A 27,325-nucleotide genomic window follows, 5' to 3' on the forward strand; every position below is an offset into this window, starting at 1 on the left:
CCAAAGAGTTTATAAGGTTTTACTTGGCTCTGAGTTTCACTGAGTTTTATATTATAAGTTGTTCTTAAGAACTGTTGTCGAAAATTAATTCTTGTGCATATGAGAGGTTAATGGTTATGCCTTTGCAGGAAAATAAGTCCTGCTAATGATATACAGGGTTGTTAAAATTAAAATATCCTTATGTGGAGGACCCTGGAGCGAGTTCTAAGACTTGTACTGAAGAGAAATTTGGACAACAGGTACAATAAAGAATGCACTCACCATTTATTGGAAAAAAAATTAGTTACAAAATTTGTCACTATATGGCAATGCAAATTACTTGAACAGTGCTACAATTGTTCAGTGTGTCCTCCATTTTGGTCAACAACAGTTTTCATTTGAAGAACAGAATTTTCTACAGCAGAATATAACATGTCAACTGGAATAGCCAGCACATAATGTCTAATACTGTCCTTCAGATCTTCCAGAGTTTGACATCCTTCCCGATACCCTGGTTCTTCAAAACACCCCACAACCAGAAGTTGCATGGGGTGAGGTCTGGTGATCGGGGTGGCCAAGATATCTGGAAACAACAGCTGATGACCCGTTCGTCTGTAAAGTGTTGCCTTAGCAATCTTTGGACACAATAGTGGATGTGGGGTGGCACACCACCTTGCATGAATATGGTATCCTGAAGGCACCCATGTTGTTGCAGCTCTGGTATTGCAATATTTGCCAACATTTCATAATATCATTGTCCAGTGATGGAACAGGTGTTGGTCCAGTCGGTGTTACCTGTTCAAAAGAATATGGCCCAATCATGAATGTGGCTGTAAATCCACACCACACTGTCACTTTTGAAGCATGCAACAGGACCTTTTTGATAACTCGAGGGTTTTCTGTTGCCCAAATGCAACAGTTGTGCGTATTCACTTGTCCATTTAAGCAGAAGTGGGCTTCATCACTCCAAAGGATGTTCCATGGCCAAGTGATATCCACTGTTGTTCGTGCCAGAAACTGAAGTGCGTATGTGAAACGAATATCTGCATCACTATGCTTTAGCTGTTGTAGCATATGCATCTTGTAAGGATAGTACCGCAACACCTGATGCATTACTAGCCTTACAGTGGAATACAGCATGTCCACTTCATGAGAAACAGCTGACACACTTGTGCTACCACATGGAGATTGACTTGATAAATCCACGACAGCCATGGCCACATCTTGAACCTGAGAGGAGTCCACTCGCTTTTGACCTCTACCTGGTTGAACACCAATACGTCCTGTTACTTCAAATTTCGCATTCATTTTGGCCACAGCACAAACAGTCATAGGTCCACGCCTTATGCGCTTCTGACACCAGAATTCTCTGTAGCCAGAGCTACATTGTTGCTGTACTGATAGTACAGCTTCACTAATAGCACTTTTTCCTGCAACGTTGTTGGCATTGCTGCTGCTGCTGCAGTGCAGGCAAACATCTACTGTATGATTTTGAAGAGACTGCTTTGGTTTTATACAGTACAGTAGAGCTGAGTAGTGGCGCTGTGGCAATAACTTATGATTATGCAAATAACATAAGTTATTTGCATAACTGCCACAGTCTCCTTTCACGCAACTAAAAATCATGTTTTTACTTTTAACAACTGCAGCCTCTTTTTTCTTTAACTAAAGACTGCAATCACAGTCAAGGGTAAGAATTCTTGGGTAAGAATTTTTCTCAGTGTGGTCTGTGCTTGTTAACAGGAGACACTGTTTTTACAGGGATGGGATACACTTGAAGAGAAGGTGGGGCAAGAATAATTGCTGCTGCTATCGAGGCAGTGATAGGTGGGTCAGAAAACTGCTAGCTGGGGGGGGGGGATATGTAGACTAATGGCTTAACTAGAGCCACAGGTAGAGGTGAAAGTGATTCTTCCTCCTGCTACTATTGGTACATGAAGCAGCCTAGGAAAGCAAGGTGTCTGATACTTCAGGCCATGTTGTGGGTCATCATAAAATAAATAAATACATGGGCTGTGTTACAGTAACTAAGAGTAAGAGCTTATGCATGTATACTTGCATGTACACTAATGCTAGGAGCATTGTTAATGAATTTGAAGTATTGATTGAGTCAACAAATGCAGACATTGTAGAAATAGCAGACACATGGTGTAACTGAAACATAGGTGATGCTGAATTTGAATATGGGGAGTATGATGATACAGAAAGGACAGACAGGATGGGGAGAGGTTATGCTCTTAGTTAAGAAGCACATGAAATCTAAAGTAGTGCATCGAATTGACATAGGTGAACTGTGATGACTATACACAGAAATAGTAGGCCAGCAAATCAGAATGTCTCCTAATGGGGGATTTTAACTTTCTGGATGTTGACTGGAATTTGTGGCTTAGTCACTCACACACTAGCAAGACTTTTGTGGATTTCTTGGTTGACTGTTTTCTACAGCAGCACGTTAGAGAAGCAACAAGAGGAAGAATACTCTTGATTTGGGATCAGCAGTGATCCTTCATGCATTAAGAATATGAAGGTAAAAGACTAAACAGGTGGCAGCAATCACAGTGTACTAATGTGGTATTTAATTAAAAAACATAAGTAATGTGTAAAGGGTAAAAGGAAATGCCTTTGCTTTCGTAAGAGTGACTCCAGTGGTCACTGACAGTTTTTAAATTCTGAGCAGTGGAACCAACTGCACAGAATTTAAACCAACAACAAATTTTAAATGGGAAGTAATCAAAGAAGCTATTATGCTTTTCATCCCAATGAAGAAATACTGTTCAAGGCTTAGTCCTAAATGGATGTTAGATGAACTACTGAGACACACGGCAGAGAAGAAGTTGAGATAGGAAGTTGATAATCCTGTGTTTGTTTTTCCTGAATTAATAGCTGAATTTATTTGGTTCACTCTTTTTCCTGCTCCTTTACTTTCAATATCTTTCTTTTGCCAGTTTCTAGTTCTCTCCTGAGCTATTATGTTGCTGAGGGCAAAGAATGAAGGTATTTTACTTCCTCTAAACTACTATATTTCACCTCTTTTATCATAATTTCCAGACAAGCCCTTCTACATCAGTGTATACTAGTCCACTGATGCTATTGGATTGTCTCATCTGATAAACCACTGTCTGCATTGCTATGAAATTATGCTACTAGCATAGCATATCAAAGTATGTTGCAAACCCATTACATTATATGATCTCTCTCTCTCTCTCTCTCACACACACACACACTTGTATTATTATAATTATTTTTTAGAGCTGTTGTTAAAGACAGTGTTTGTCCTTTCAAGTAGCTGATCTGTGCTCTCACTTATTTTAACATTTACTGCACTTAGTCTTTTAATTTTTGCACATACCACATTTGTTATTTATTCTAATCATTATATATGTAGTTGCTAAATATCACTCTATGTTGCAGAAGTAAGTGCCAGGCTCTGTAGTTAGGTTATGATGATTTTGAGATTGTCAATCATAACAAGGTAATTATATTTAATATTAATTATGATTATCACTTTAATATACGCAGTTAAGGTAAATTTTACTCATTAGAATTATTATTGTTCAGGTGAAGGGCCTGCACCAGAAGAGGTTCTAACTGCAGTTAGAGTTTCTGATATTAAAGTGGCCATAAAATCTGGATATGGAAAATATTTGCGAGTTGCCACTGATGGCATGGTGACAGGAAGATCAGATGCTATTGGAACAATGGAACAATGGGAGCCCATATTTCAGGATGTATGTTGTTTCTTTTAAATCTTTGAATTCAGACCTGAATTTTTATAATTTTTCTTTTAATGGAGTAAAAAAATATTTGAGTAAAACTGGTTTTATTACTTTAGTTGTGAAGGATATGATGGGACTCTCTATATGCAGATGGAAAGAGCAAGCAATGGTGTGTGTGATTTCAGTTTGCTCCTAATCAATTAGAGTAAATGGGAAGGAAACTCACCATGGGATCAAAACGTTTAAATAACTAGATGTTACTTGTACTAGCATGCTATAGAAAATACTAGGGGTAAGAATATTCTAAACTTGATCACTATTCATGAATCAGATTATATCATAGGACTCACAGTACAGAAACCATTGGCAGGAACTGATCACTCCCTGCCAATGGTTTTTTTTTTATTCAATAACTATCTCGTATTTCATTATTTTAATATCCAATGTTAGAAGCACTCACCCAGTATTGTGTAAGGCATCTCCGTAGCCAGGTGGGAAGGAGCAGCAGTGCATAGCACACGCTTCTTGATTAGATCAGGGTTTGAGCCCGTCACCACCAAATACGGAGGATGCGGAAAAGTCAGGGAATGACCACCGCATATCCCGGAGCAATATGGCCTTAGTTGCTAATGCTCCTAAAAACCAAATAACAAACAACAACCCAGTATTGTGTCAGGTGCGGCAAATGTTACATTTCCTCTTAGAGTTAAACTTCAATATTTGCTTTTGTCGGATCCCTGTAATGATCAGGACCTGTAATGCTGGATATTTTTCAGATGATAATGATTCTTTGTTTGAGATTGCTGAACTTTCCTTAACTCATTTAAAATACTTTGATGCCAAACGGCATCAAAGTATTTTAAATGAGTTAAGGAAAGTAAATGTCCTTTTAATTTGTATAAAGTTATGATTAGTTATTTGACCAACTGGCAAATTGTTGTTAGATTGGAGCATTTAAAATTTAATAAGAGGGTTACTAGGGGATGTCCAGAGGGGTCCATTTTAGGAACGCCATTTTGGAATTTGATGATAAACTAGTGGGTACCCAGACCATTTGATTATGTGGAGAGTTTATTTGAGATAGATTTTGCTGATGATTTGGTCATTTGCATATCTGGACAGTCAAGGAGATAGTTAGAAGACAAAGTGGGAAAGATTATACATGAATTATGTAAGTGGATAACAACTAACAGGTTAAATGTTTCTGCGAACAAAATAGTGATGATGTTATTAAAGGGCAATCTTGATTATATTAGGTCACCAACAGTAAAAATAAATAATAAGCAAATTCCACTGGTTCCTTAGACTAGGTATCTGGGGATTATATTGGATCATAAGTTAACTTTTTTTGCCACACTTAAATCATTTAATATATAGGGTTAGGAATTTTAGTATGGCAATTATTAGGGTATCTAGATCTGAGTAGGATTTGCAAAGAAGAGTGTTAAATCTTTATTACAAGGCAATTTTTCTGCCAATTGTGGCTTATGCTGCATCAGTTTGGGTAAACTGTGTCAATAAGAATAAGATTAAATTTAGGACAAAATTGTATTCCTTATAGAGAGTTATGTTGCTTGCTATGCACAGAGTATGTAGAACAGTGTCAACACATGCCTTACAGGTTATTGCTGGCCATATGCCTCTTGATTTGTATATTGTGTACTGAGCTTTCAGTTATTACATAAGGAGAGGTAAGTAATACACATTTATGAGTACAGTCTGTCCTCGTATAACACGTGTTTACATTACACGAATTCGATCATACACGATTTATAAATAGGGGAACGTTATCTTATATAACACGAACCAAATTCGCTTATGCACGATTCGCCTTTGTGTTTACAAGAAATGGCAGTCGAACGCGGAATCACCCCAACTGAACGCAACACGATAGGAATGAAGAAGATTCTGAAAATGTATTTATGTGTTTTATATCAGTGAAGGGGAAACACATTTCACATAACCAGAGGCGGATTTAACGGCGGGCGCACCGGGCACGCGCCCTGGGCCCCGACTTCTGAAGGGCCCACGCAAAACCCCAACAAATTAGTTAACATATTAGTTTAACTAATAGTTAAACTAATATGTTCAACTATTAGTTCTAAACTTTGTGATTATTATTATGCTATTATTAATTATATTATACATATATTATATTCAAATTTTATTGGAAATAAAACATTAATAGTACATAATATTTTTTATTTATTTAAAAAAATGGTTAACATGTATTTTTATTTTCCCTGTCTCTCTCTTTTTTTTAAGGGGCCCAATATTTTCTTCGGCGCCCGGGGCCTCAACCGACCTTAATCCGCTCCTGCACATAACACACAAATAACGTAAAAACCCACACTATTCCAGCTATCGATAATTTGCAATTGCAATTAGATCGAGTTTACGACCAGTTTATAACAGATTCCACTAGCAGAAACGCAACTGGAAAACCCCCAGAAATGTGCTTTAGTAAAATGTGAGGTGTTAATAGTGTATCTCGGCCTTTACGGTGTTGTTTATTCAGTTGCTACACGCGCGCAACTTTGTTTATGTGTATCAAGCGTGCCTCCTCGTTTTGTAATTGTGTTTTAAAAATGAGTAAAATACTTAAAAGGTGTGAAAAGGAAGCATCCTGGCGAAGACACTGCAGATTCAGAGAGAAAAAAAAAAGAAGCAATATCGATAAACAGAGGCGGACTGGGTCAAAAATTCTTACACGGGAAAATTTATAGTGGCCTCATATTATGGTTTATGGCCAAAATCACACCGGCCTCCGGCCCACCGGGATTTCCCGGATAAGGCTTATGGCCAGACCGCCTCTGTCGATAGAGAAAAAATATGAAATTGTGAAACGCTTTGAGCGAAATGAAAGACCATGTGATATTGCACGTGCTACAGGCCTAAATGAGGCAACGCCGAGAATTACAAAGAATGCGGAGAAAATAAAAACAACTTTCATTGCGGGAACAACTCAAAGTGTAATTAAAATCCATTAGATTAAGACACAAGAATTGGAAGAGATGGAACGGCTGTCTTTTCTGTTTTTCTATTTTCTATCTGTTTGGATAGAAAATCAAACAAAAAACAAGTTTGCTTACGATAGAAGCAAAAGCATTAGCAATATTTTATTACGTAATAGTCGTAATAAAATACGTAAGCATTTTATTACGACTATTTTATTTAATATAATAAATTTTTTACGAATAAAATACGTATTTTATTCGTAAAAAATATTTTTAGTATTAAAAAAATACTAAAAATACTTTATTATAATATAATAAATAATAAAAAAATAAATATTTTTTATTATTTATTATATTATAATAAAAAATATTATATTATTTTTTATTACGTATTTTAATCGTTATAAAATACGTAAGTATTTTTTAACGATTAAAATTACCCGATTATTTATTGTGTTTGGTAATGTTTTGGTTCCAAATGTGTGTTCAATCTTGGGTGGTCGGCACCTAACCCCACTTTTCCCATAGGGCCTGTTGTTTATGTTGCACGATTTTGCATTGCACGAGGGTTTCTAGGAACACAACTATCGTGCTATACGAGGACAGACTGTATTAGCAATAATGCTACAGGAGATTCCAAAAAGGAGAGAAAGCTCATGTTAGGAAAAATTTTGAATCTTTGGCAGGAAAGGTGGGAGGCTAGTATAACAGGTTCTGTTACTAGATTATTCCAAACGTTTGGTTTGCTTTTAATTATAAGAAGAATAGATGGTTCTATCCTAGTATGGAATTATCTTATCTACTAACTGGGCATGGCTCGTTAAGAAGTAAATTATACTATTTTGGCTTACAGTTGGATCTGTTTTGTTTGTCTTCATTTGGGTATTGGTTACTTTGTTTTCCACTACCTGGTGGGGGGGGGTTGTTTTGTGTGTTTTTTTTCAATTATTATTACTATTTTATTTTGTTATTGATTATTATTATTGCTCTTATTATTTCTCCCTGATTGGGGGTTCCACCACGTGACGGGTATTGCTACCAAGTACACAGGGTGGTTGTTGTTATGTCTGGTGTTACTGTTGGTCGAGGAATTCTCTGACTATCCTACAGGTGTTCAGGTTGAGACTTTCTGGAGTTCTTGTAAGTGTTATCTGGGAGACCTATTGCTGCTAGGCTGTTATGTAGGGTCTTTGGCACCATACCTGTGGTTGACAAGATGATTGGGATGGTCGTTACTTGTTGCATATGCCACATCTCTTTGATCTCCTATCTTAGGTTCGCATACCTCCTGATTTTTTTCCCCATGGGTTTTCTGCAAGTTGCCAGTGTTGGGTACTGCTGTGTCAATCAGATAGGTAGCCTTTCCCTTCTTGTTCAAAGGGTTATGTCCAGTCTGTTGTGCAGGAATTGTCCTATCCATTATTATGGCACGGTCCCAGTACAACTACTGGGTTGAGGTCTCTAGTACTGCGTCGGGTTCGTACTTGTAGTACAGTACACTTTCTTCGATCAACTGGTATTTCCTTGCTAGCTTCTGATGTATTATCCTGGCTACCTGGCCGTGTCTATGAGTGTACTTAGTCCGAGTGATCACCTTGCACCCTGTGGTGATGTGTTGGATCATTTCTGAGGCTGTTGAAGAAATCGTCAACATGTGCCATAGGACACTCCAGGCTCCTTGGCGATGTATTTTCTATAGTTTCTGGTGTTGATTGCCTGGTCTTGGATGGCGAACATGAATCCTTCAGTCTTCAGGAAGAGCGTCCCGCTCATGAGCCATGCATTGGAAGCAGTTTTATCTATGTGATCTTGATAGAGATCATTGTAGTGTCTGCCATGGAGTGTCTTCTCTGCCCATTTTTCCACCTTTGTTTTTGCCTCCTGGTTGGAGGGGTTGGGACTCCTCCTCACTTAGGTATGCTGCTTGTCTATCTTCCTTATGGCCTGCTGGAGTGCTGCTGTGTGTTTCTGGAAGTAATCCTTCAGGTTAACTATCGCTGTCTTCTGTTGCCCCTTCCTCCTCCTTTCCGGGCAATTGTCAGTCTCTCCACGGCAGAGTTCGGGTGGTGTTGGCGGCTCTTGGTCATCATTGTCCTTGTCTTTCTCATGTTATCCTCCAGCTCGGCGTTAGTCCAGTCTATGACCTCAGAGGAGTATGTTAGCACTGGGACTGCATAGGTGTTTATGGCTTTAACTGTGTTCCCTCCATTCAGCTTTGCTTTCAACAGGCTTCTGAGTCTCTGCTATTATTTTTCGGTCAGGCAGGCCTTAATTTCCTTGTACTGTAACTGCTGAGCCTGCATCATCCCCAAGTATTTGTAGGCCTCTGCCATGGCTTTGATCTCTTTACCAGTCTGCAGCTAGTAGTTTCGATTGACTAATTTTCCTTGGTGCAATCCATGGGTCTTATATTTGTCTAGACCAAATTCCATCCAAATGTCATTGCTGAATACTTCAGTGATCTGGAGGTGCTTCTCGGTTCCCGTGTAGCACTTGATGTCATACATGTACATCAGGTATGTGAGGGTGTACAGGTTCTTCCTTCCTTCCTTTGAGGTTATATCCGTACTTGCTACTGTTGAGTATGGTGGATAGTGGGTTAAGGGCTAGATAGAACCACAATGGGCTCAGGGCATCTCCCTGAAAGATTCCTCTCCTGATGGGGATTGGCCTGGTTGTAATGTTTTTTGACCTTAACGGTGGTACTCCATTTCGCCATTGTTTCTCCTAGGACGTTTGTCACTATCGGATTGACTTGGTAGATGTTCAGCGCCTCTATTAGCCAGCTATGAGGCACAGAGTCAAAGGCCTTGCAGTAATCGATGTAGGCTGTGTACATGTTGCGGCGCTTATTATAGACTTGCTCCATAACCATGGCATCTATGGTAAATTTCTCCTTGCATCCTTTGCTCAGCCGCTTGCATCCTTTCTGCTGTTTGGCCATTATGTTCTGGCTCTCCAAGTGGTCTGATATCTTCCTGGTTATGCAGCTGGTCATTGTTGGGAGGCAGGTGATTGGCTTATATTTTGCTGGGTTTCTCGTATCTTTGTCTGTACGGTTCAGTTATGTGATTCCTTGAGTGAGAAACTTCGGGATTGTTTTAGGTGCCTTATCATTCGGGTGAACTGCTCTGCCAGGTATTTGTGTGTGCAAGTGAGCTTCTTGTACCGGTAGTTGTGGAGTATTCCTGGAGTTCGCCAGTTGTAGAGTTCTTGATTGTCTGTTTTACTTCTTCTTCCTGAATCTCCCACTCTCTCATTTCTTGTATATCCTTGGTTTTCTTGCATTCTAGTTCTATCCAGGGGGTATGGCTCTTATGTCTTACTTCCCGCTCCATATGTTTCCCAAGAACTCCTCAATTGTCTTCTGCTCGGGTAGTCCGTTCCCTTCTTTCCCATCTTCTCTGAGACTCCTGTCGAAACCTCTTTGTTCCTCATCGAAGATTCAGTTTATTTTCCTTTGGGAGCTCTCTTTGTATCGGCGTAGTCTCTTGCTGAGTGCAAGGAGGTTCTGCTTCAATGTGTCCAAGTACTCTGCTATTCTCTGATTTTTTTGTCTTGTGTTTGCTGTGGACGCTGTCTCTCTTGAGGATGCTCTTCACTTTTCCAATTAATTTCTTACTCTTATTGCCCCATTGGTACTGGGTCAATTGGTCTATCTTGACTCTTCTATCTTCTGTTGAAGTCTTCTTTCCCAAGCTGGCAGTTCCTTCTGTTTTCGGTGCTTCTGCTGCTGGCCTCTTGTTTCTTTTCCATTAATCCTCGGGGCTGCTGCCACAGCACAATACATGGCTGTGTGGATGGCCTCCAGTGTTGCACCATTGCTGTCAAGGTAATGCAGTATTATGTGCTGATTGAGGTGGTCTGTGACTCTCAACAAGGTTCTCTTCAGTATCACTTGAGTCTGTGGGGTCCATTCCTTTGAATTCTGTTAGGGCCTTCTTTCACTTGTCCTCTATTCTGGATATCATGATCTCGTCTCTTTCCACTTCAGCTGCTGTGGGTTGTATTTCTTCCTGCTCTTCCTCCTCTGGTTCTGTATTCTTTATCCTTTGTAGTTTATCACTCACATCCTGCTTGATTTTTTCCAAGATTGCAGGAGTTGTCAGGTTTTTCATAACAATGGTCCTTCTCTGGTCCGCTATTTGTTGTTCGGTGACCTGAATATCTGGGAATCGTTCCAGCGACTTGGTATGTAGTCTCACCCTGTAAGTTGTCATATTGATCTCCAGCTTCGTCATTTCGTAGTATGCTTGCATGATGTACGTATTCATTTCAATGCTCCACTTTACGCGTTGGCGTTTTCTCCCTTCCTGGGTGGTCACTAGCACAGTTGTGCAGGAAGCACTTCCAGTTGGTGGGGTGGATAGTGGAGGAAGACAGTGGAGCAAGTGGCACTGTCCCCTGTATGGGGGGACAGTGCCACTTGCTCCACTGTCTTCCTCTGGAAACCATCTCTGATTTTTCGAACCAACCCCTCTGCCTAAGACCTGAACATCAGGGACTTTATCTTGCGCCACACTTGATGCAGTATGATTAATATTTCTCTGCGACATCATCCATCTACGGAGGTGAACCTGTTTAGCTTTGGCTTATGTCCAGTGGTAGTTTTCGGGAGTGATGCCAGATGGCACCACAATCTGCCTTAGCCTCCACTCCGACCCTGGGGTAGGTAGGGTCCCTTGGAGCAACTTTCACAAAGTTTTATTTATTTATTAATTTTTATTACTATTAATTAATTTATTTATTATTATTTTATTTATATACAGGGTGATTCACTACCAGTGTGACAAACTTGCAGGAGGTGTAGGGGGCACAAAGACGAATCGGAATCACATAACATTGCAGGATCCGAAATGCCTTTGTCATGTGGTAGAGGACGTTGAACGGGAGGCTGCGTGAACAGCGATCCTGCTGGAAGTCAGCATTTGCGAACCGTTTCTGTTGAAGAAACCAAGTAGCAAAAGTCCTCCGGAGTGGATAATCCGCAGGCTCCAATGATTGGACGCGTTGCAGATGGTATGAACTCATTTGGTTTGTTGAGACAGTATCCTCCATACAGTGGATTGGGAAATACTCAATCGTTGGCCTATTGCTCGAGTACTCGTACTTGGATTGCCTTCTGCAAGACATAGGACACTCTCCTCATTGTCTGGTGTCCTTGTCGTTCGCTCTCGATTCGTGGTACCTTTCGTGAAACAACCAGTCTCACGTAACCTTCTGTGCACACGTGTGAAAATCGTATGATGAGGAGCACGCCTGTGTGGGAAATGTTCCTGGTACAAGCGCAGAGCAGTGCGTCCGTTACAGTCCGCAGCTCCATATGCGAGGTGCATGTTGGCCAGTTCAACGTTTGAATACTCGTCCATCCTACTGCCTCGGGAACTGGTTCGCAAATGCTGACTTCCAGTGGGATCGCTGTTCACGCGACCTCCCGTTTAACGTCCTCTACCACATGACGAAGGCATTTTGGACCCTGCAATGCTGTGTGATTAGGAGCAGGATTGCTGGCACTCTCTGGTCTAGCACTTCTGCTAGAGGGGTGCAGGATTTTTGTGTGGCTAGCACACACAGATTAGTGAACCCGGGCCTGGCTCCGGCGTGCCTGGGGTCGGGTGCTGGGTATTGGTTGCTAGAGTGTTGGCTGCTCCCTATCCACATAGAATGAATAATAAAGAACAGTGACATCAGGTGGATCTGGACAAAAGTCTAGGGGCCACCCACACCGATAAATATATACATACATATGTGAAATTATGTAGAAAATATGGAATTTGAGGAATAGAAATAGAAAAAGAATATCAGAACGGATTAATGCCATCAAAATAATGATTGAACATTACATCAGTCTGTAAAACATATATTACATTATTTATTAAACTGAATACCAAAGGTAACTATACAACTGATGAAATTTAATAAGAATTTGGAATATAAGTATTAGGGGTGAAAAAAAAATATATACCTATGTGGCCATAGGGCCAGTATTTTGGTAACCTAAGTTGGATTTTATTGTTGTGCCCTATAAATAAACACATAGATTATAATACAGTAGTAAAATTAAAATGATGATGTAGCAAATTATTGATTATTGGATACATTGAATGGAACGTTAAATAGGGCTAGCTCCACTCAATATATCCTATCAGTAATTGGCTGAGGCTATCTGTTTTTGTTTGCCATTTGCTAGTTTGTTTAGGTCCAAATATACTGAGAATATATTTTCAATATAGTTTCTATATTCTAATATAATAATGCAATACACATTAAATTTAGCAGCAAACTGGCAGAATAACCGCTAGCCTGACAGATAGCAGTAAAAATTAATAATTAAAATAAAGTAAGTGAATGAAGAATAATAATAAAAGTGAGTACTAAGTATTAATTAGTGCAATTTATTTATGATAGTGAAAAGGAAAGGCTTATGCTAAAATTAAAGCGAATAGGAGGAGGAATAAGGATAGCAATAGACCTCAATCTCCCTCAAATTGCTGTAATAGATTTTGAGGTTTAAAAATTTAGTTTGCAAGCTGAAAGCAACGATATTTTCTTCTCTTTTGTCTCCCACAACTGCATTCCAGTCTCCCATTATAATTATATTATCATTTAATTTTGTTTTACTCAGAAGTTCTTCCAATTGTTCGTAGATCTCTTCTACTATGTCTTCAACGCTGTTTGTTGTAGGCATGTAAACTTGTATTATTACAATATCAACTGGAGCTGCTGCAAAATGGGTCATTATAATCCTGTTACTGATTGTTTCCACATCTGTCATGCATGATGAAAACATTTTGACATAATAATTGCAACGCCTCCCTGACCTTTATCACTTTCTGAATTTATTATTTTATTTTCTCCGCTGAGGAATTCTCCTGCATTTTTCCAACGGGTTTCAGCCAGTCCAAGGACATCTAGTTTATTCCTTTTCATCTCTCTTTTAACATTTTCTAATTTTCCATTCTGTAGCATAGTGTGTACATTTCATGTTCCAATTCCAAAACAGGGATTTCGCTTGCTGATGGCCTGGAAAGCCCTGCTACTTTACCTGCCTGGCCCGACATCACATTTCCAATATGCATTGTTCATCCCAGAATTGCCAGTTACTCTAATTCCTCTTTGACTGCTCATTATTGGCTCACCATTTACGTTAATATTCATATATTGATGATTTAATTTTGAGGTCCACTCATCTAAAGTTAAGCTAAATTTGGCTGTGTTGCATCTGCAAGACAATATTTCTTCTGTAACTTGCTTTCGAATTTTTTCTGCATAATATTATTGTCGTTAGAAAAATTGCCATTTTTCTAATTCCATTTGGAGACTTTGGGATATTTACATAGCCTGTAGGATTTAAGTAGGCTATAAATATCATAAGAAAAATTTTTAACTAATTAAAATTAAATTTTCTGTTTATACCCTGGCACGACAACCAAGTCAGTAGAGTTTACAATAAATTGTCAATACAAATACTGATCGTATTTAGTAGTCACGGGCTTGAACCCTGGTTCACTCAAGGAACGCGTGCTGTGCCTCTCACTCCTGACCACTTGGCTACGTCATCCCTAGCTACCACATGGGAAATAATACCTAGCAAAGATTCATCAATTTCTTAAAGTATGCAGTTATTTTTCCATGAGTGGCAGTATCTGATTTTTAAACAAAATTCTCTGTTTCTGAATTATCATGGTCTCTTTTTAAAAAAAATTATTTTGTGTATAGTTTTTAGATGAGATGCAATCCACTTGTACTGCTACCAGCTACTTTGATCCACTTTCCACACTTCTTAATAAGACATATTCAAACACATTCAAAGTATTTACAAGGAGACTTTCTTTCTTCTGCTATTTCCATTGAGGAGCTGAAAAAGAATTACTTGTTATGAAAAAGTATATTTTTTGAAATTTCTACTAATTTCATGCTGGATCAGCAGAATTTAATTTCGAGTTTGATAAATCATAATTTTAGAGATTGTTAATTATACTATATAATTATTATCTGAAAATGAACAAAGCTAAGAATAAAGTCAAATTTGTGGAAAAACCACAAAATTTTACATTCTTGCAATTTTACAGTTTTCTCAGATTTACTCACCTTGTTATTATTACATAAAAACAGTTACTTCATTACTACAATACTTCTTTTACTTTAATTTACTATGACTGAATATTTTTAAGCAAAAAGAATCATGGAGTGAACCTTGTTCAATCTATAGCAAACTCAGACTGGGCGATGCTACACACTTTTCATATAATTGAAAGGTTATGGATATCTGTAAAAGACTAAACAATGGAGAAAGCCCCCCCCCCTTCTCCCACTAGGCATTTTTAAGTTTCCAGGAATCGTCAGATGTGAACTGATTTTCCCGTGGAATTTCCAAAAGTCGACAGATATTACCTTAGAAGATTTAATGATTGTATTTGTGAACGACTTAAGGGCCCTGAGGATTAGTAAACTTGGTCAAAGAATAGAACCCCATGGTGACAGGGTATGCGAGTGTGAAGAAGGTGATGACAACTTCCATGTTACTGAGCGCTAAGAACATTTCTCTTTTCACTATTTGTGTGAACCAAAATAAAGGAGTGAAATACATATGTTTGTTTTCAGTTCGGGATTTTGGTTCAGTTTGGTTTGATTCCCTGCTTTAATTTCAGTAGATGAATTCTGACTAGACAGATCAATGAAAAAATAAACTAGATAGAAAATGATCAAAGTACTGGTAATACAAAGATCAGTTACTGATAATACTGAAAATAGCGGTTGTATCATTTATCAGCATTACCAGTAATAGTAATGTCAGTAATGAAGTCCCTACTGGCTTAATTTTTTCCAAAAAAATTTTGAAGTTTTTAAAACTTATAAATTATATACATAAATATGAATTTTTTGCTATTTTGGTATTATAGCTGAATGTTACAGCAAGATTATTATCAAAAATAAAATCAAAATCAAAATTTCATAAACTTTTTAACTTAAAAAAAAATAGAATTGTTAAAAATAAAAACTTATTATTACTTTTTTTTTTTTTTTTTTTTTTTTGCATTAATGTCTTCTAAGTATATATATGTGTTATTTGATTCAGTTTCATTAACTGTTTTTTCTCAAAACGTTAGTGTCCTAACTTTGTATAATTAAGTGTATACAGCATTTCATTTATTTATATACACAGTTGAACTTGGTTATAATGAGCATCAAGGGATTGACAAAATTTCCTCGTTATAACCATCATCATTAGCCATTTTCAATCCACTGCAGGATGAAGGCGTCTCCAGCAACTTTCCAGTTCCTTCTGTTTTGAGCACTGGCCATTCATTTACTACCCACTCATGAATTTCATGAGTGGGTAGTAAATCCATCTCTGCCTTTGTCTTCCAGGTTTTCTTCTAGCTCCTCTTGGGTACCATTCTGTTATTTTCTTAGTCCATCTGTCATCATGTCTTCGAGCTATGTGTCCTGCCCAAGATAATTTTAGTTTTGATAAGAATGCCCTTTACTTGAGTTTGCTGCCTAACCATGCGTTTCTCTTATCTAAGTCTGATTCCCAGTATAATTCGTTCCATTCTTTGCTGTGTAGTTCTCAGCTTCTCTTCCATTCTTTTGCCGAGTGCCCAAGTTTCATTTCCATAAGTCATGGTGGGGATTATACATTGGTTCATTATGTTTGTTTCAGACAAACTGGGATATTGCTCTTCAGTATGTGACTATATTTCCTGAATGCTGTCCATCCAAAATTTATTCTTCTCTTAACTTCCAGCCATTTCTCATTATTACAGCTAATAACTTGTCCCAGATAAGTATATGACTCCACCTTTTCAATTACTGCTCCTTCAATCATTATTTCCCTTTCTGTGGCATACTTGTTCATCATTACTTTTGTTTTAGTCATATTCATCTTTAGTCCAAAATCCTTACTAACTGTGCATAACTGATTAAGAATTTTCCTCTAATTCTTTGGGATCGTGGCTTATGACCACAATGTCATCTGCAAATCATAAATGGTTTAGGTACTCTCTGTTCACATTGACTCCTTTCTGTGACCAATCTAATCTTCTGAAAGCTTCCTCAAGGGCAGTAGTAAACAGCTTCGGAGATATTGTGTCTCCTTGTCGAACTCCTTTCTTGATTTTAAATTTCCTGCTGTCTTTGTCTAGTCTAATAAAGGAGGTAGCATTCTCATATATTTTCTTCAAAATCATAATCTGTGGGGTATCTATGCCTTGTCTTTCCAGTGCCCAAAACATTGCCTTATGCTGTATGGAGTCAAATGCCTTTTCATAATCCACAAATGCCAGGCATAATGGTGTTTTATATTCATTATTCATTTGCTTTCTCCATTAGGTGTGATATTACGTGAAGGTGATCCATAGTTGAGAATCCTGTCCTAAAGCCAGCCTGCTCTTTCGGTTGATTCTCATCAAATATTCTTTCTAATCTGTTAGTAATGACCCTTGTGAACAACTTGTAGATATGGGATAACAAGCTGATTGGTCTATACTTTCCAATTTCTGATTTATCTCCTTTCTTATGCAGCAAAACTATGATTGCATTATTCCACTCCTTAGGCGTCACACCTTTTCTAATGCACTTTGTGAAGAGCCTTGCCAGTTTTTGTCTTATGTCTCTTCCTCCCTATTTTAACAACTCTACAGTAACTTCATCTTCCCCCCGGGGCTTTCTGATTCTTCATTTTCTTCAACGCATGTTCTACCTCATCGGGTATGTCGTATGTGTTGCTAATTTGCAATCCATCTTCCCCACTGCTGGGGAAGATGGATTGCACATCATTCCCTCGCTCCTTGTATAATTCTCTATAGTAGTGTTCTGCTATTTGAATTATGCCTTCTCTGCTGTTTATAAGTACACCATCGCTATTCTTCAGTTTCGGTATCATTTGTCTTTCTGTATTACTGCTCATGGCTGCTGATTTAAATCCTTTGTTTTCCCTTAATGCTTGTTCTGCTTTTCTTGTGTTAAATCTTCTTATGTCCTCTCTGAGTCTCTTTCTAATGGCTTTGCATAACTCAGTATACTCAATTTTCTCCTTGTCAGTATTTATCTTGCTCTTCATTTTTTGCCTTCGGTTCATCATAAAAAATGTTTCTTGACTAATTTTTCTTCTTTGGATTTCTTTTTCCCTATAGGTTTCTTGGGCTTTATCACTTTCAGAAAGTTGTAATATTCCTTGTCGATATCTTGGTCCTGAGCAGTCTGCAGAAGCTCAAACTTGTTCTTAAGTTCTAGTACATACTGCTTTTTCTCCTCTTCTGTTATCTCAAAGACTTTTGTATTATTTACTCAAGTCAGTTTTTTCCTTTCCTACATCTATATCAAGTGTACATCTTACCACTCTGTGATCACTTCCAACATTTACCTTATTCAGGATGGTAACATCATTCACAATATATCTTCTGTTAGTGAGAATGACGTCTATTTCATTAGTTGTTAATCCATTTGGACTCTTCCATGTCCACTTTCTGTTCACCCTTTTCTTGAAAAAAAGTGTTAAAAAGTGTTCTGACAATCCTCGAGATTCTGCAAATTTCACAAGTCTTTCGCCTCTTTCATTTCTTTCACCAATTCCAAAATTTCTTATAGTTCCCCTTTCTCTGCTTTGTCTTTTTCCAACCTTAGCATTGAAGTCCCCCATAATAATAGTGTAGTGGGTTTTCTGGTCATCTAGAAGACTCAGTTTCGGTGTACATTTCTTCAACCTCTTTATCATCATGGCTCTGTTGGTGCATAAATCATTATAACCTTTAGCTTGTATCTCTTAGAAATCTTGAGTATTAGTCTTGACACCCTTGGTGATGTACTTTTGAATTCCAAAATGTTGTTTTTTAAATCTTTATGGATCAGAAACCCAACTGCACCTTCACTCCTTTTACTGTTTCCATTGGTGTACAGCAGATTTCCACTTGATAAACTTATAAGTGATTAATTTCTTCTTCCGTTTCAGTCAAACCGATGATATTCCAATTCACATTTTCTAATTCCTTTTCCAGTTCTAATATCCTGTCTTCACCGATGAGTGATCTTACGTTGTAACAGGCCAAGTTCAGTTTCCATGCACAAATATTTATTCTATAAATATATTTATAGAATTTTTTTCAGCCTGGTCTGCACTTGTTAACAGAAGGGACTGCTTCTACAGGGTTGGGATACACTTAAATAGAAAGGGTGCAAGAATATTTGCTGATGCTATTGAGGCAGTGTTAGGTGGGTCGGAAAACTGCTAGTTTGGGGGGGGATACAAGGACTAATAGATAAACAGTAGCCACTGGCAGAGGTGAAAGTGATCCTTGCACTGCTTCTATTGGAATGAGAAGCTTGGAAAACAAGATGCAGGATATTTCGGAGACTGCTGGGAGTCATTGCGGTACAAGTAAACACCTGGGTTGTGTTAGGATAGCTAAGAAAAACAACAGGTGCATGTATACTTGCGTGTACACCAATGCTAGGAGTTTGGTAAATAAATTTGATGAATTTGAGGTATTGCTCAAAGCATCAAAGGCAGATATTGTAGGGATATAAGAGACATGGTGTCACACAGATATAAGGAATGCAGAACTGGAATTTGGGGAGTGCAATGTCTACAGAAAGGATAGACAGGATAGGGAGGGAGGAGGGCTTATGCCATTGGTTAAGAAACACATAAAATCCAAGGAAGTGAAGCCAGTCGACATCGCTGGACAGTGCAGTGTCGAATCGGTTTGGTGTGACATAAGCATTGGGAGATCAAAATTGAGAGTAGGAGTGTTGCCATAGGCCTAATGACTCTGATGAGTATAATAAGAAACTGTACAGAGAAATACAGTGGGCCAGTAAATCAGAGAGTCTTATAATGGGGGATTTTAATTTCCCAGAGATTGACTGGAATTTGTGGGTTGGTCACTCGCACACTAGCAAGGCTTTTATGGATTTATTGGATGATTGTTTTCTACATCAGCATGTTCGAAAGGCAACTAGAAGGAGTAATACTCTTGATTTGATTATTAGTAATGATTCTTCATGCATTAAGAATCTGCAGATAGAGAAACCACTAGGTGGCAGTGAGCACAGTGTTCTGAAGTGGGATTTAATCAAAGAGATAACTACCATCGGGGTAAAGGAAAGGGTTATTGCTTTCGTAAAGGTGACTACGATTGTCTGAGACAGTATTTAAATTCTATACAGTGGGACCAACTGATGATGTTACCAACAGCAAATTCAAAATGGGAAGCATTCAAAGAACTTATCTTGGAAGCTACTAGGCTTTAGATACCAACTAAGAAATATTGTTCAAGGTTTAGGCCTAAATGGATGTCAGATGAACTAATGAGACATATGGCAGAGAAGAAAAATGCATGGGATACATAAATTAACACGTGACACAGAAGCCTATGATAGATATAAGTTGATCTGTAACTAAGTTTTTTTTTTTTTTTTTTTTTATGAGAACCCCAAACACGAGAGGTATTAGAACCTATAGTACTTAGTACCGTGCTTGGGTTGGAGGTTGAGATGACGAAAGAAGATATTTGTTGACATTGGACTTGAACTTCTGTAGATTGTAATTTTCAGGAAATACGTATGAAGGAAGGTTGTTCCAGAAAACGGCAGTTGAATGAATAAATGAGGAAGATGAAAAGTTGGTTCTGTGGGTTTGAAGTTGGACAGTAAATGGATGTTGGCTGGTGGCGGCACGTGTTCGGACTGTTTTGAAAGAGAGAGTGGGAATTATAGAAGCCAATTCAGAAGAACGGTGCCCATGGAAGTATCTGTAGAAGAGGCATGCAGCAGAAACAGTACGTCTATGAGAAAGCGAGTGGAGAGACTCTGTTAGAGATGAATCATTAATTAACCTAACTGCCCTCTTCGGAATGGAATCAAGAAGCCTGAGAGAGGTTTTGGGGGCACCACCCCAGATGTAGGAACAATATTCCATGGCAGGGCGGATTTGCGATTTATACAGAGTGAGCAGTTGTTTGGAAGAAAAGTAACGCCGAGAGTGAAAGAGAAAACCAAGCTTTTTAGATGCAGAGGAAGCAATATTTGTAATGTGCTTGTGCCAAGAGAGATTAGAAGTCAGGGTAATCCCCAAAAGAGATATATCATTTTGCCTAGAAATCGGAGTGTCACTAAAGATAAGCACAGGAGCAGAAGAATCCTTTTTGCGGGATATAAGACAAGGCTGAGTTTTAGAAGGGTTGAAATCAACTAAGTTGTCTTTGCCCCACTGGAGAATTACCTGAAGATAGGCATTTAAGGAATTGGCAGCAGAATTTCGAGAAGTTGAAGCTGATTGAGCAGGACAAGGTTTCTCAAAATGGAAAGTTGAATGCAATGTGCTATCATCGGCAAAACTATGGATAGGATTTCCAGTCAATGGAAGAAGGTCATTGATATACAAGAGGAAAAGAGTGGGGGAAAGAACTGAACCTTGGGGGACACTGGCATTAGTGGAGAAGTTAGAAGACAGAGAGCCATCTACCATCACCCTCAGTGAGTGATCAGAGAGAAAACTGGATAACCAATTACTAAAAACAGTTGGCAAACCATAAGATGGAAGCTTGTTTAGAAGACCTTTATGCCAAACACGATCAAAAGCCTTTGAGATGTCAAGAGCAACTACTTGTGTTTCACCGAACCTTTCCATTGAATTAGTCCATAAATGGGTAACATAAGCCAGAATATCACCAGTGGATCGACACTGACGGAATCCATACTGGCGATCGTTGATCAGACGGAAGGTTTCTAGGTAGTTTAAGAGTTGGCGGTTAATTGATTTCTCCATTACTTTAGAAAGAGTAGAAGTAACTGCAATGGGACGATAATTGGATGGGAGGGATTTGTCACCCTTTTTAGGAACTGGCTGGATATGAGCAAATTTCCAAGCAGAAGGAAAAACACCTTTGGAATAAGAAAGTGAAAAAAGGCGGCAAAGAATAGGAGTAAGTTCAGGAGCACAGGTTTTGAGAACAAGTGGAGAAATACCATCAGGACTTTGAGCTTTCTTAGCATCAAGATTCATCAAAATCCTTCTGATATCCTTTTGACGGAAGACCACAGGAGGCATTGAATGGAGCGTGTTGGGAATGGTGGGAAGTGTTTTACCAAGATCATTAATACAAAGGGTACTAGGAAAGTTTTGCAATAAGACGCAACAATGAATCACAGGAAGCTGCTTGTTGCTGCATGTTGAGACATGTTCATACGTGCATAGTAGCCGCCGCGCCAAGTCGATGGGCTCAGTTATTCATTAGTAGTGAGAGTGTAAAGTGCTTGCGATGGCATCGTGGTCACGAAATGAGATAAGGACAGTTTTGCGGTATAATTTCGTGCGTGGTTTAACCATAGACCAGTGCTTAGAAGAAATGACTCTTGCACTAGATGATGATTGTCCACATCGTACAACGATATTCAGGTGGTATAGAGAATTCCAAAGGGGAAATTTCACTCTGGAGGATTCTGAGAGGCTGGGAAGGCCACGAACGTCAGTTACGGAGGAAAACGTTACTGCTGTGAGGAAAATGCTTGACGAAAACAGGCGAGTGACCTACCAACAGATAGAGGATACTTTGGGCCTAAATGCACCAGCAATTCGTTCGATTCTGCAAGATCATTTGCACGTGAAGAAACTTTGTTCTCTCTGGGTGCCGCATCAACTGACTGAAGAGCAGATGACACGACGTGTGACTTGGTGCCGGGAGATGATAAAAAAGTTTGATAAGGGACAATCTCGGTATGTGAACAACATCGTGACAGGTGACGAGACTTGGCTGTACTATTACGATCTGCCAACCAAGACTCAAAACAAAGTTTGGGTCTTTGATGATGACGACACACCCGTAATTGTCAGAAAATCCCGATCTGTAAAGAAGAAAATGATAGCTGTATTTTTCAAATCGAGTGGAATTGTGGAACGTGTCGTTTTGGACACGCAGAAGACAGTCACAGCTAAGTGGTATACTGAACAATGCTTGCTTAAAGTCATTGGATCTATGAAGAGCCTGCGGCCAAAGTCAAGAATGGACACCTGGTACCTCCATCACGAAAATGCTCCAGCTCACCGCGCCAAAGCCTGCACCGAATATTTGACCACGACAGGACTGAAACTTCTCGAGCACCCTCCCTACAGGCCAGACCTTGCTCCCTGCGACTTTGCACTGTTCCCGCATGTGAAAATGAAGCTAAAAGGGAGGCGGTTTTCCAGTGATGAGGACCTTCTACGGGCTTGGGACAACGAGTGTGCTTTACTTCCTAGTGAAACTTGGCAGAACTGATTTAAAGATTGGTTTCGGAGGATGGAGAGGTGTATTGAATGTAGAGGAAATTGCTTTGAAAAAATTAAATAAACAAAGCTGTATTGCAAAACTTTCCTAGTACCCTTTGTACATGAGCTGGAAGAAAAATGGGATGCTAGCAGGTCAGCTTTATCCTTGGCTGAAGTGACAACAGAACCATCTGGTTTGGACAGAGGTGGGAGCAGAGATGGGCAAAAGTTGCGGCCAATAGCTTTGTCAAGAGACCAGAATGCTCGGCTACCATTAGGGCAAGAAGCAAGTTTTCTACTCTTAGCCTGTTCAAACTCTAGTTTGGACTGATTAATAACTGCTTTACAATTGTTGCGAGCTTTGGTGTAGGCAGAAAATGAAACTGAAGAATTAGAAACAAGCCAATTACGATATGCAACATTCTTCTCTTGGACAACCTTAGCACATTTATTGGAAAACCTAGGTTTAGATAAAGGACGAGATTTTAAAGTGGAGTGTGGGATAAAGGATTCCATTCCTGCAAGAATAATTTCGCTGACACGATCTGAGCAAACGTTGACATCAGAGGTTTTGAAACAGTAATCCGACCAAGGAAAAGAAGAAAAGAAGTCTCGCAGGTCATCCCATTTTGCATTCTTGTAATGCCAAACAATACGAGGTTGGGAATAGCCATGAGATAAAGGTCCCATTGGAGAAGAGATAATCACCAAGTTGTGATCTGAAGTGCCTAAAGGACCTCTCACTTCGACCTTGTACTTAGAAGGGTTGTTTGTGAGAAAAAGATCAAGCGTATTGGCTGTATGATTAGGATTGTCCGGTATTCTTGTAGGTAAATGAACAATCTGTGCTAGGTCATTAGTAATTGCAAAAGCCTCAGCATCTCGACCTGCTGGGTCGGTGTGACTAGAAAATGGAAGCCAGCTGTAGTTGTGGATGTTAAAATCACCAAGGAAAATCACCTCACTGTTAGGAAAGTTAGACTGGAGAAAGTCAAGTTGCAAAGAGAGGAAGTCAAAGAGCTCCAAGTGATTAGTGGAGTTGGGAGAACGGTAGAGACAACAGATGAATTTGACACAATGAGGTAGAGAGATTTTAAGCCAGAGAAGATCAAAGAGAGGAGATTCCAAATTGCCAAGTCTCTGACAGCGAATATCAGAATGGACATATGCACAAGTACCACCTTTGAGGTGAAAGGAATCGTACAGCAAATAATTTGGGCATCCGAATCAACTGATAACTGAGATTCAGTCAGAAAAAGTACATGGGGTTTGGAAGACTGCAAGTGGAAATGGACATCGTTGAGATTGGAATTAAGACCTCCTATATTTGTGAAATGAATTAGGAAGTCCTTGGGAGGTTTAGATCTTTTCGCAGATAAGCTTGCTCTATTATTTTGACAATTCATGGTGTATTCAATAGTAAGAAAAAGTGGGTGGGACATGCTGTATGAAGTAATGAAAATTTTTGGATATGGCGTACATGTGGTAAGAATATACCCAGATCCTTGACATAACGTGGCCTCGACAATGCTCCCCGCATACACACTACTCGGACTCCCTCCAGTCACTATCTGGCAGAGTAGAGGTAGCAAGATTATACACTATCTGATCCGGAAGCCTCCTAGAGAGTTACCAATAGGTTTGGTCTGGTGTACTATCTAGCGGCCGGCCTGCGAACACCGTTTTAGAGCTGTACCCTCGAAATGTAAGGAATATTGGATCTCGCCACGACAGTCATCATAACCTCAAAAATCATCAATCATACTGCCTGATGGAAGAGATAGGGAAGGGTAGGCCGGAACTTAGCTCTAGAGACTAAACATGGGTTCCACCACTTCAAGCCTCCAATAAGCAAAGTGGTGGTATTTCACCGGTTGATGAGAGTCATCTACCACAAGTTACAATGGAGGTTAGGCAGGCGAAGGCAGATTACGAGAAATCTTTGGCAAAGAATGCAAAGAAAAATAGCAAAGAGTTCTTTACTTATGTAAACTCTAGAAGGAAGGGGATGAATAAGATTGGTCCACTGGATATTGATGGTTCTACAGTTGAGGATCCTGCTCCGGTGGCTAACAATCTAAACGAGTACTTTGCATCTACATTCATGCATGAGGAGTTATTCAGGAAGGAGAATGATGTAGGTAAAGTAAACATTGGCAGTGAGCTGGATGATTTTGTAATAACTGAGAGGAAAGTGGAGGAGAGATTGTTGAGGATAAACATAAAAAAGGCACCTGGGGTGGATGGGATCTATCCAGTTATATTAAGGGAGGCAGCAAAGGAAGTAAGCAAACCCTTAGCCATAATTATGAGAGCTTCCATGGACTCAGGGGAGGTACCCATAGACTGGAGATGTACAAATATGACCCCAGTTCACAAAGGAGGATCAAAGCAAAGGCTGACACAAGTAATTATAGACCTGTGAGTTTAACTTCTGTTCCAGGAAAATTAATGGAGGCAGTTGTTTAAGAAGCACTGCAGGATCATCTAGACAAGACTTCAGTTATAGCTCGCACACAGCATGGTTTTGTTAAGGGGAAGTCTTGCCTGACCAATCTGATTGGATACTATGATGCAGTCACAAAAGAACTGGATGCAGGGAATAACTGTGATATTATATACTTGGATTTTAGAAAGGCTTTTGATACTGTTGCACATGGAAGACTGCTGCACAAATTGGAGTAGTGTTGCATTGGAGGCAAATTGCTGCTATGGATAAAGGGGTGGTTGAGGGGGAGAAGACAGAGAGTAGTAATCAATGGAGACTGCTCATCATGGACTAATGTTAATTGTGGGGTTCAGTGTTGGGTCCATTGTTGTTTTCTGTATTTATAAATAAAATTGATGATGGTATATCAAGCTTAATGTCCAAGTTTGCAGACGATACGAAGGTTGGCAGGGTTGTTAAGGACACTACTGACGCTATGCTACTGCAACAGGATCTGGAAAGGTTGAGCAGATGGGTTGAGAGGTGGCAAATGAAGTTTAATATTGACAAATGTAAAGTTCTACATATGGGAAACAGCAACCCCAGAGCAGCTTACCAACTCTGTGGTACTACTCTGACAGTGGTAGAGAATGAAAAGGACCTGGGGGTAATTGTGCAGGCAGATATCAAGTTCTCTGAACAGTGCAGACAGGCAGCAAGAGTAGCTCATGGTGTCTTATCAATGATATACAGGAATTTTTTAGCGGGGATAAAGAGGTAATTATTCCCTTTTATAAGGCAATGGTCAGGCCACACCTTGAGTACTGTATACAGATCTGGAGGCCTCATTTCAAGAAGGATATAGAGCTGCTGGAACGAATACAGAGAAGGGCAACAAGATTAGTGAGTGGAACAAAGGGTTGCTCTTATGAAGAAAGGCTTAAGTTTTACAAACTACAGTGTGTGGAGACTAGGCACCAGAGAGGTGATCTGATATAGGTGTATAAAGCCTTGAATGGTTTGAGCAAGCTCAGTGCTGATGGAATTCTGCCTCTTGCTCAGAATAATCACCTGAGAGGGCATAAATTCAAATTGAGGAAAGACAGATGTAGTAGTAGCAGTGGCATTTGATGCAAGAATAGGTGTGTGGAAATTTGCCTTTAGCCAGTGGGTAGTTGGTTGGTGGAACAGACTTCCATCCCTTGTTGTGGAAGTTGATAGCCTAAATAAATTTAAGGCTCAGCTGGACAGGTATTTCAAATGAACGGAGGGGTGAAGTAGAAGTTTTTTTTTTTTTTTTTTTTTGGCTGATTCTCGAAGCCAAGTTATGTCAAGGATCTGGGTATATTCTTACCATGTGTACGCCATATCCAAAAATTTCATTACTTCATACAGCATGTCCCTCCCACTTTTTCTTACTATTGAATACACCATGAATTGTCAAACTAATAGAGCAAGCTTATCTGCGAAAAGATCTAAACCTCCCAAACACTTCCTAATTCATTTCGCAAATATACGTGGCCTCAATTCTAATCTCAACGATGTCCATTTCCACTTGCAGTCTGCCAAACCCCATGTACTTTTTCTGACAGAATCTCAGTTATCGGTTGATTCAACTACTGCTCATCTCAGTTGCCCAAATTATTCACTCTGTGATTCCTTTCGCCTCAAAGGTGGTACTTATGCATATGTGCGTTCCGATATTCCCTGTGAGAGGCTTGGTAATTTGGAATCTCCTCTTTTCGATCTTCTCTGGCTCAAAATCCCTCTACCTCATTGTGTCAAATACATCTGTTTTCTCTACCTTTCTCCCAACTCCACTAATCACTTGGAGCTCTTTGACTTCCTCTCTCTTTGCAACTTGACTTTCTCCAGTTCAACTTTCCTAACAGTGAGGTAATTTTGTTGGTGATTTTAATGTTTACAATTCCAGCTGGCTTCCATTTTCTAGTCACACCAACCCAGTTGGTCAATATGCTGAGACATTTGTAATTAC

At 39.3% G+C, this 27,325-nt stretch overlaps 1 protein-coding gene across 4 annotated transcripts in view; it reads left to right on the plus strand.

Moving 5' to 3' along the window:
- Positions 1–27,325, plus strand: part of FRG1 (FSHD region gene 1) — a 164,778-nt gene that overhangs the window by 72,686 nt on the left and 64,767 nt on the right. For all 4 annotated transcript variants that reach the window (XR_016547300.1, XR_016547299.1, XR_016547301.1 and 1 more), the window contains exon 5: positions 3,538–3,707. Coding sequence is in view for 1 of the 4 variants with exons in the window: in XM_090379898.1 (XP_090236024.1) it covers positions 3,538–3,707 (170 nt within the window). In the remaining 3 variants the exon portion in view is untranslated. The remainder of the gene's footprint in view (positions 1–3,537; positions 3,708–27,325) is intronic.

Source organism: Mastigoproctus giganteus, chromosome 8, assembly GCF_048544385.1.
Source record: "Mastigoproctus giganteus isolate SK-2022 chromosome 8, ASM4854438v1, whole genome shotgun sequence".
NCBI classification, from domain to species: Eukaryota; Metazoa; Arthropoda; class Arachnida; order Uropygi; family Thelyphonidae; genus Mastigoproctus; species Mastigoproctus giganteus.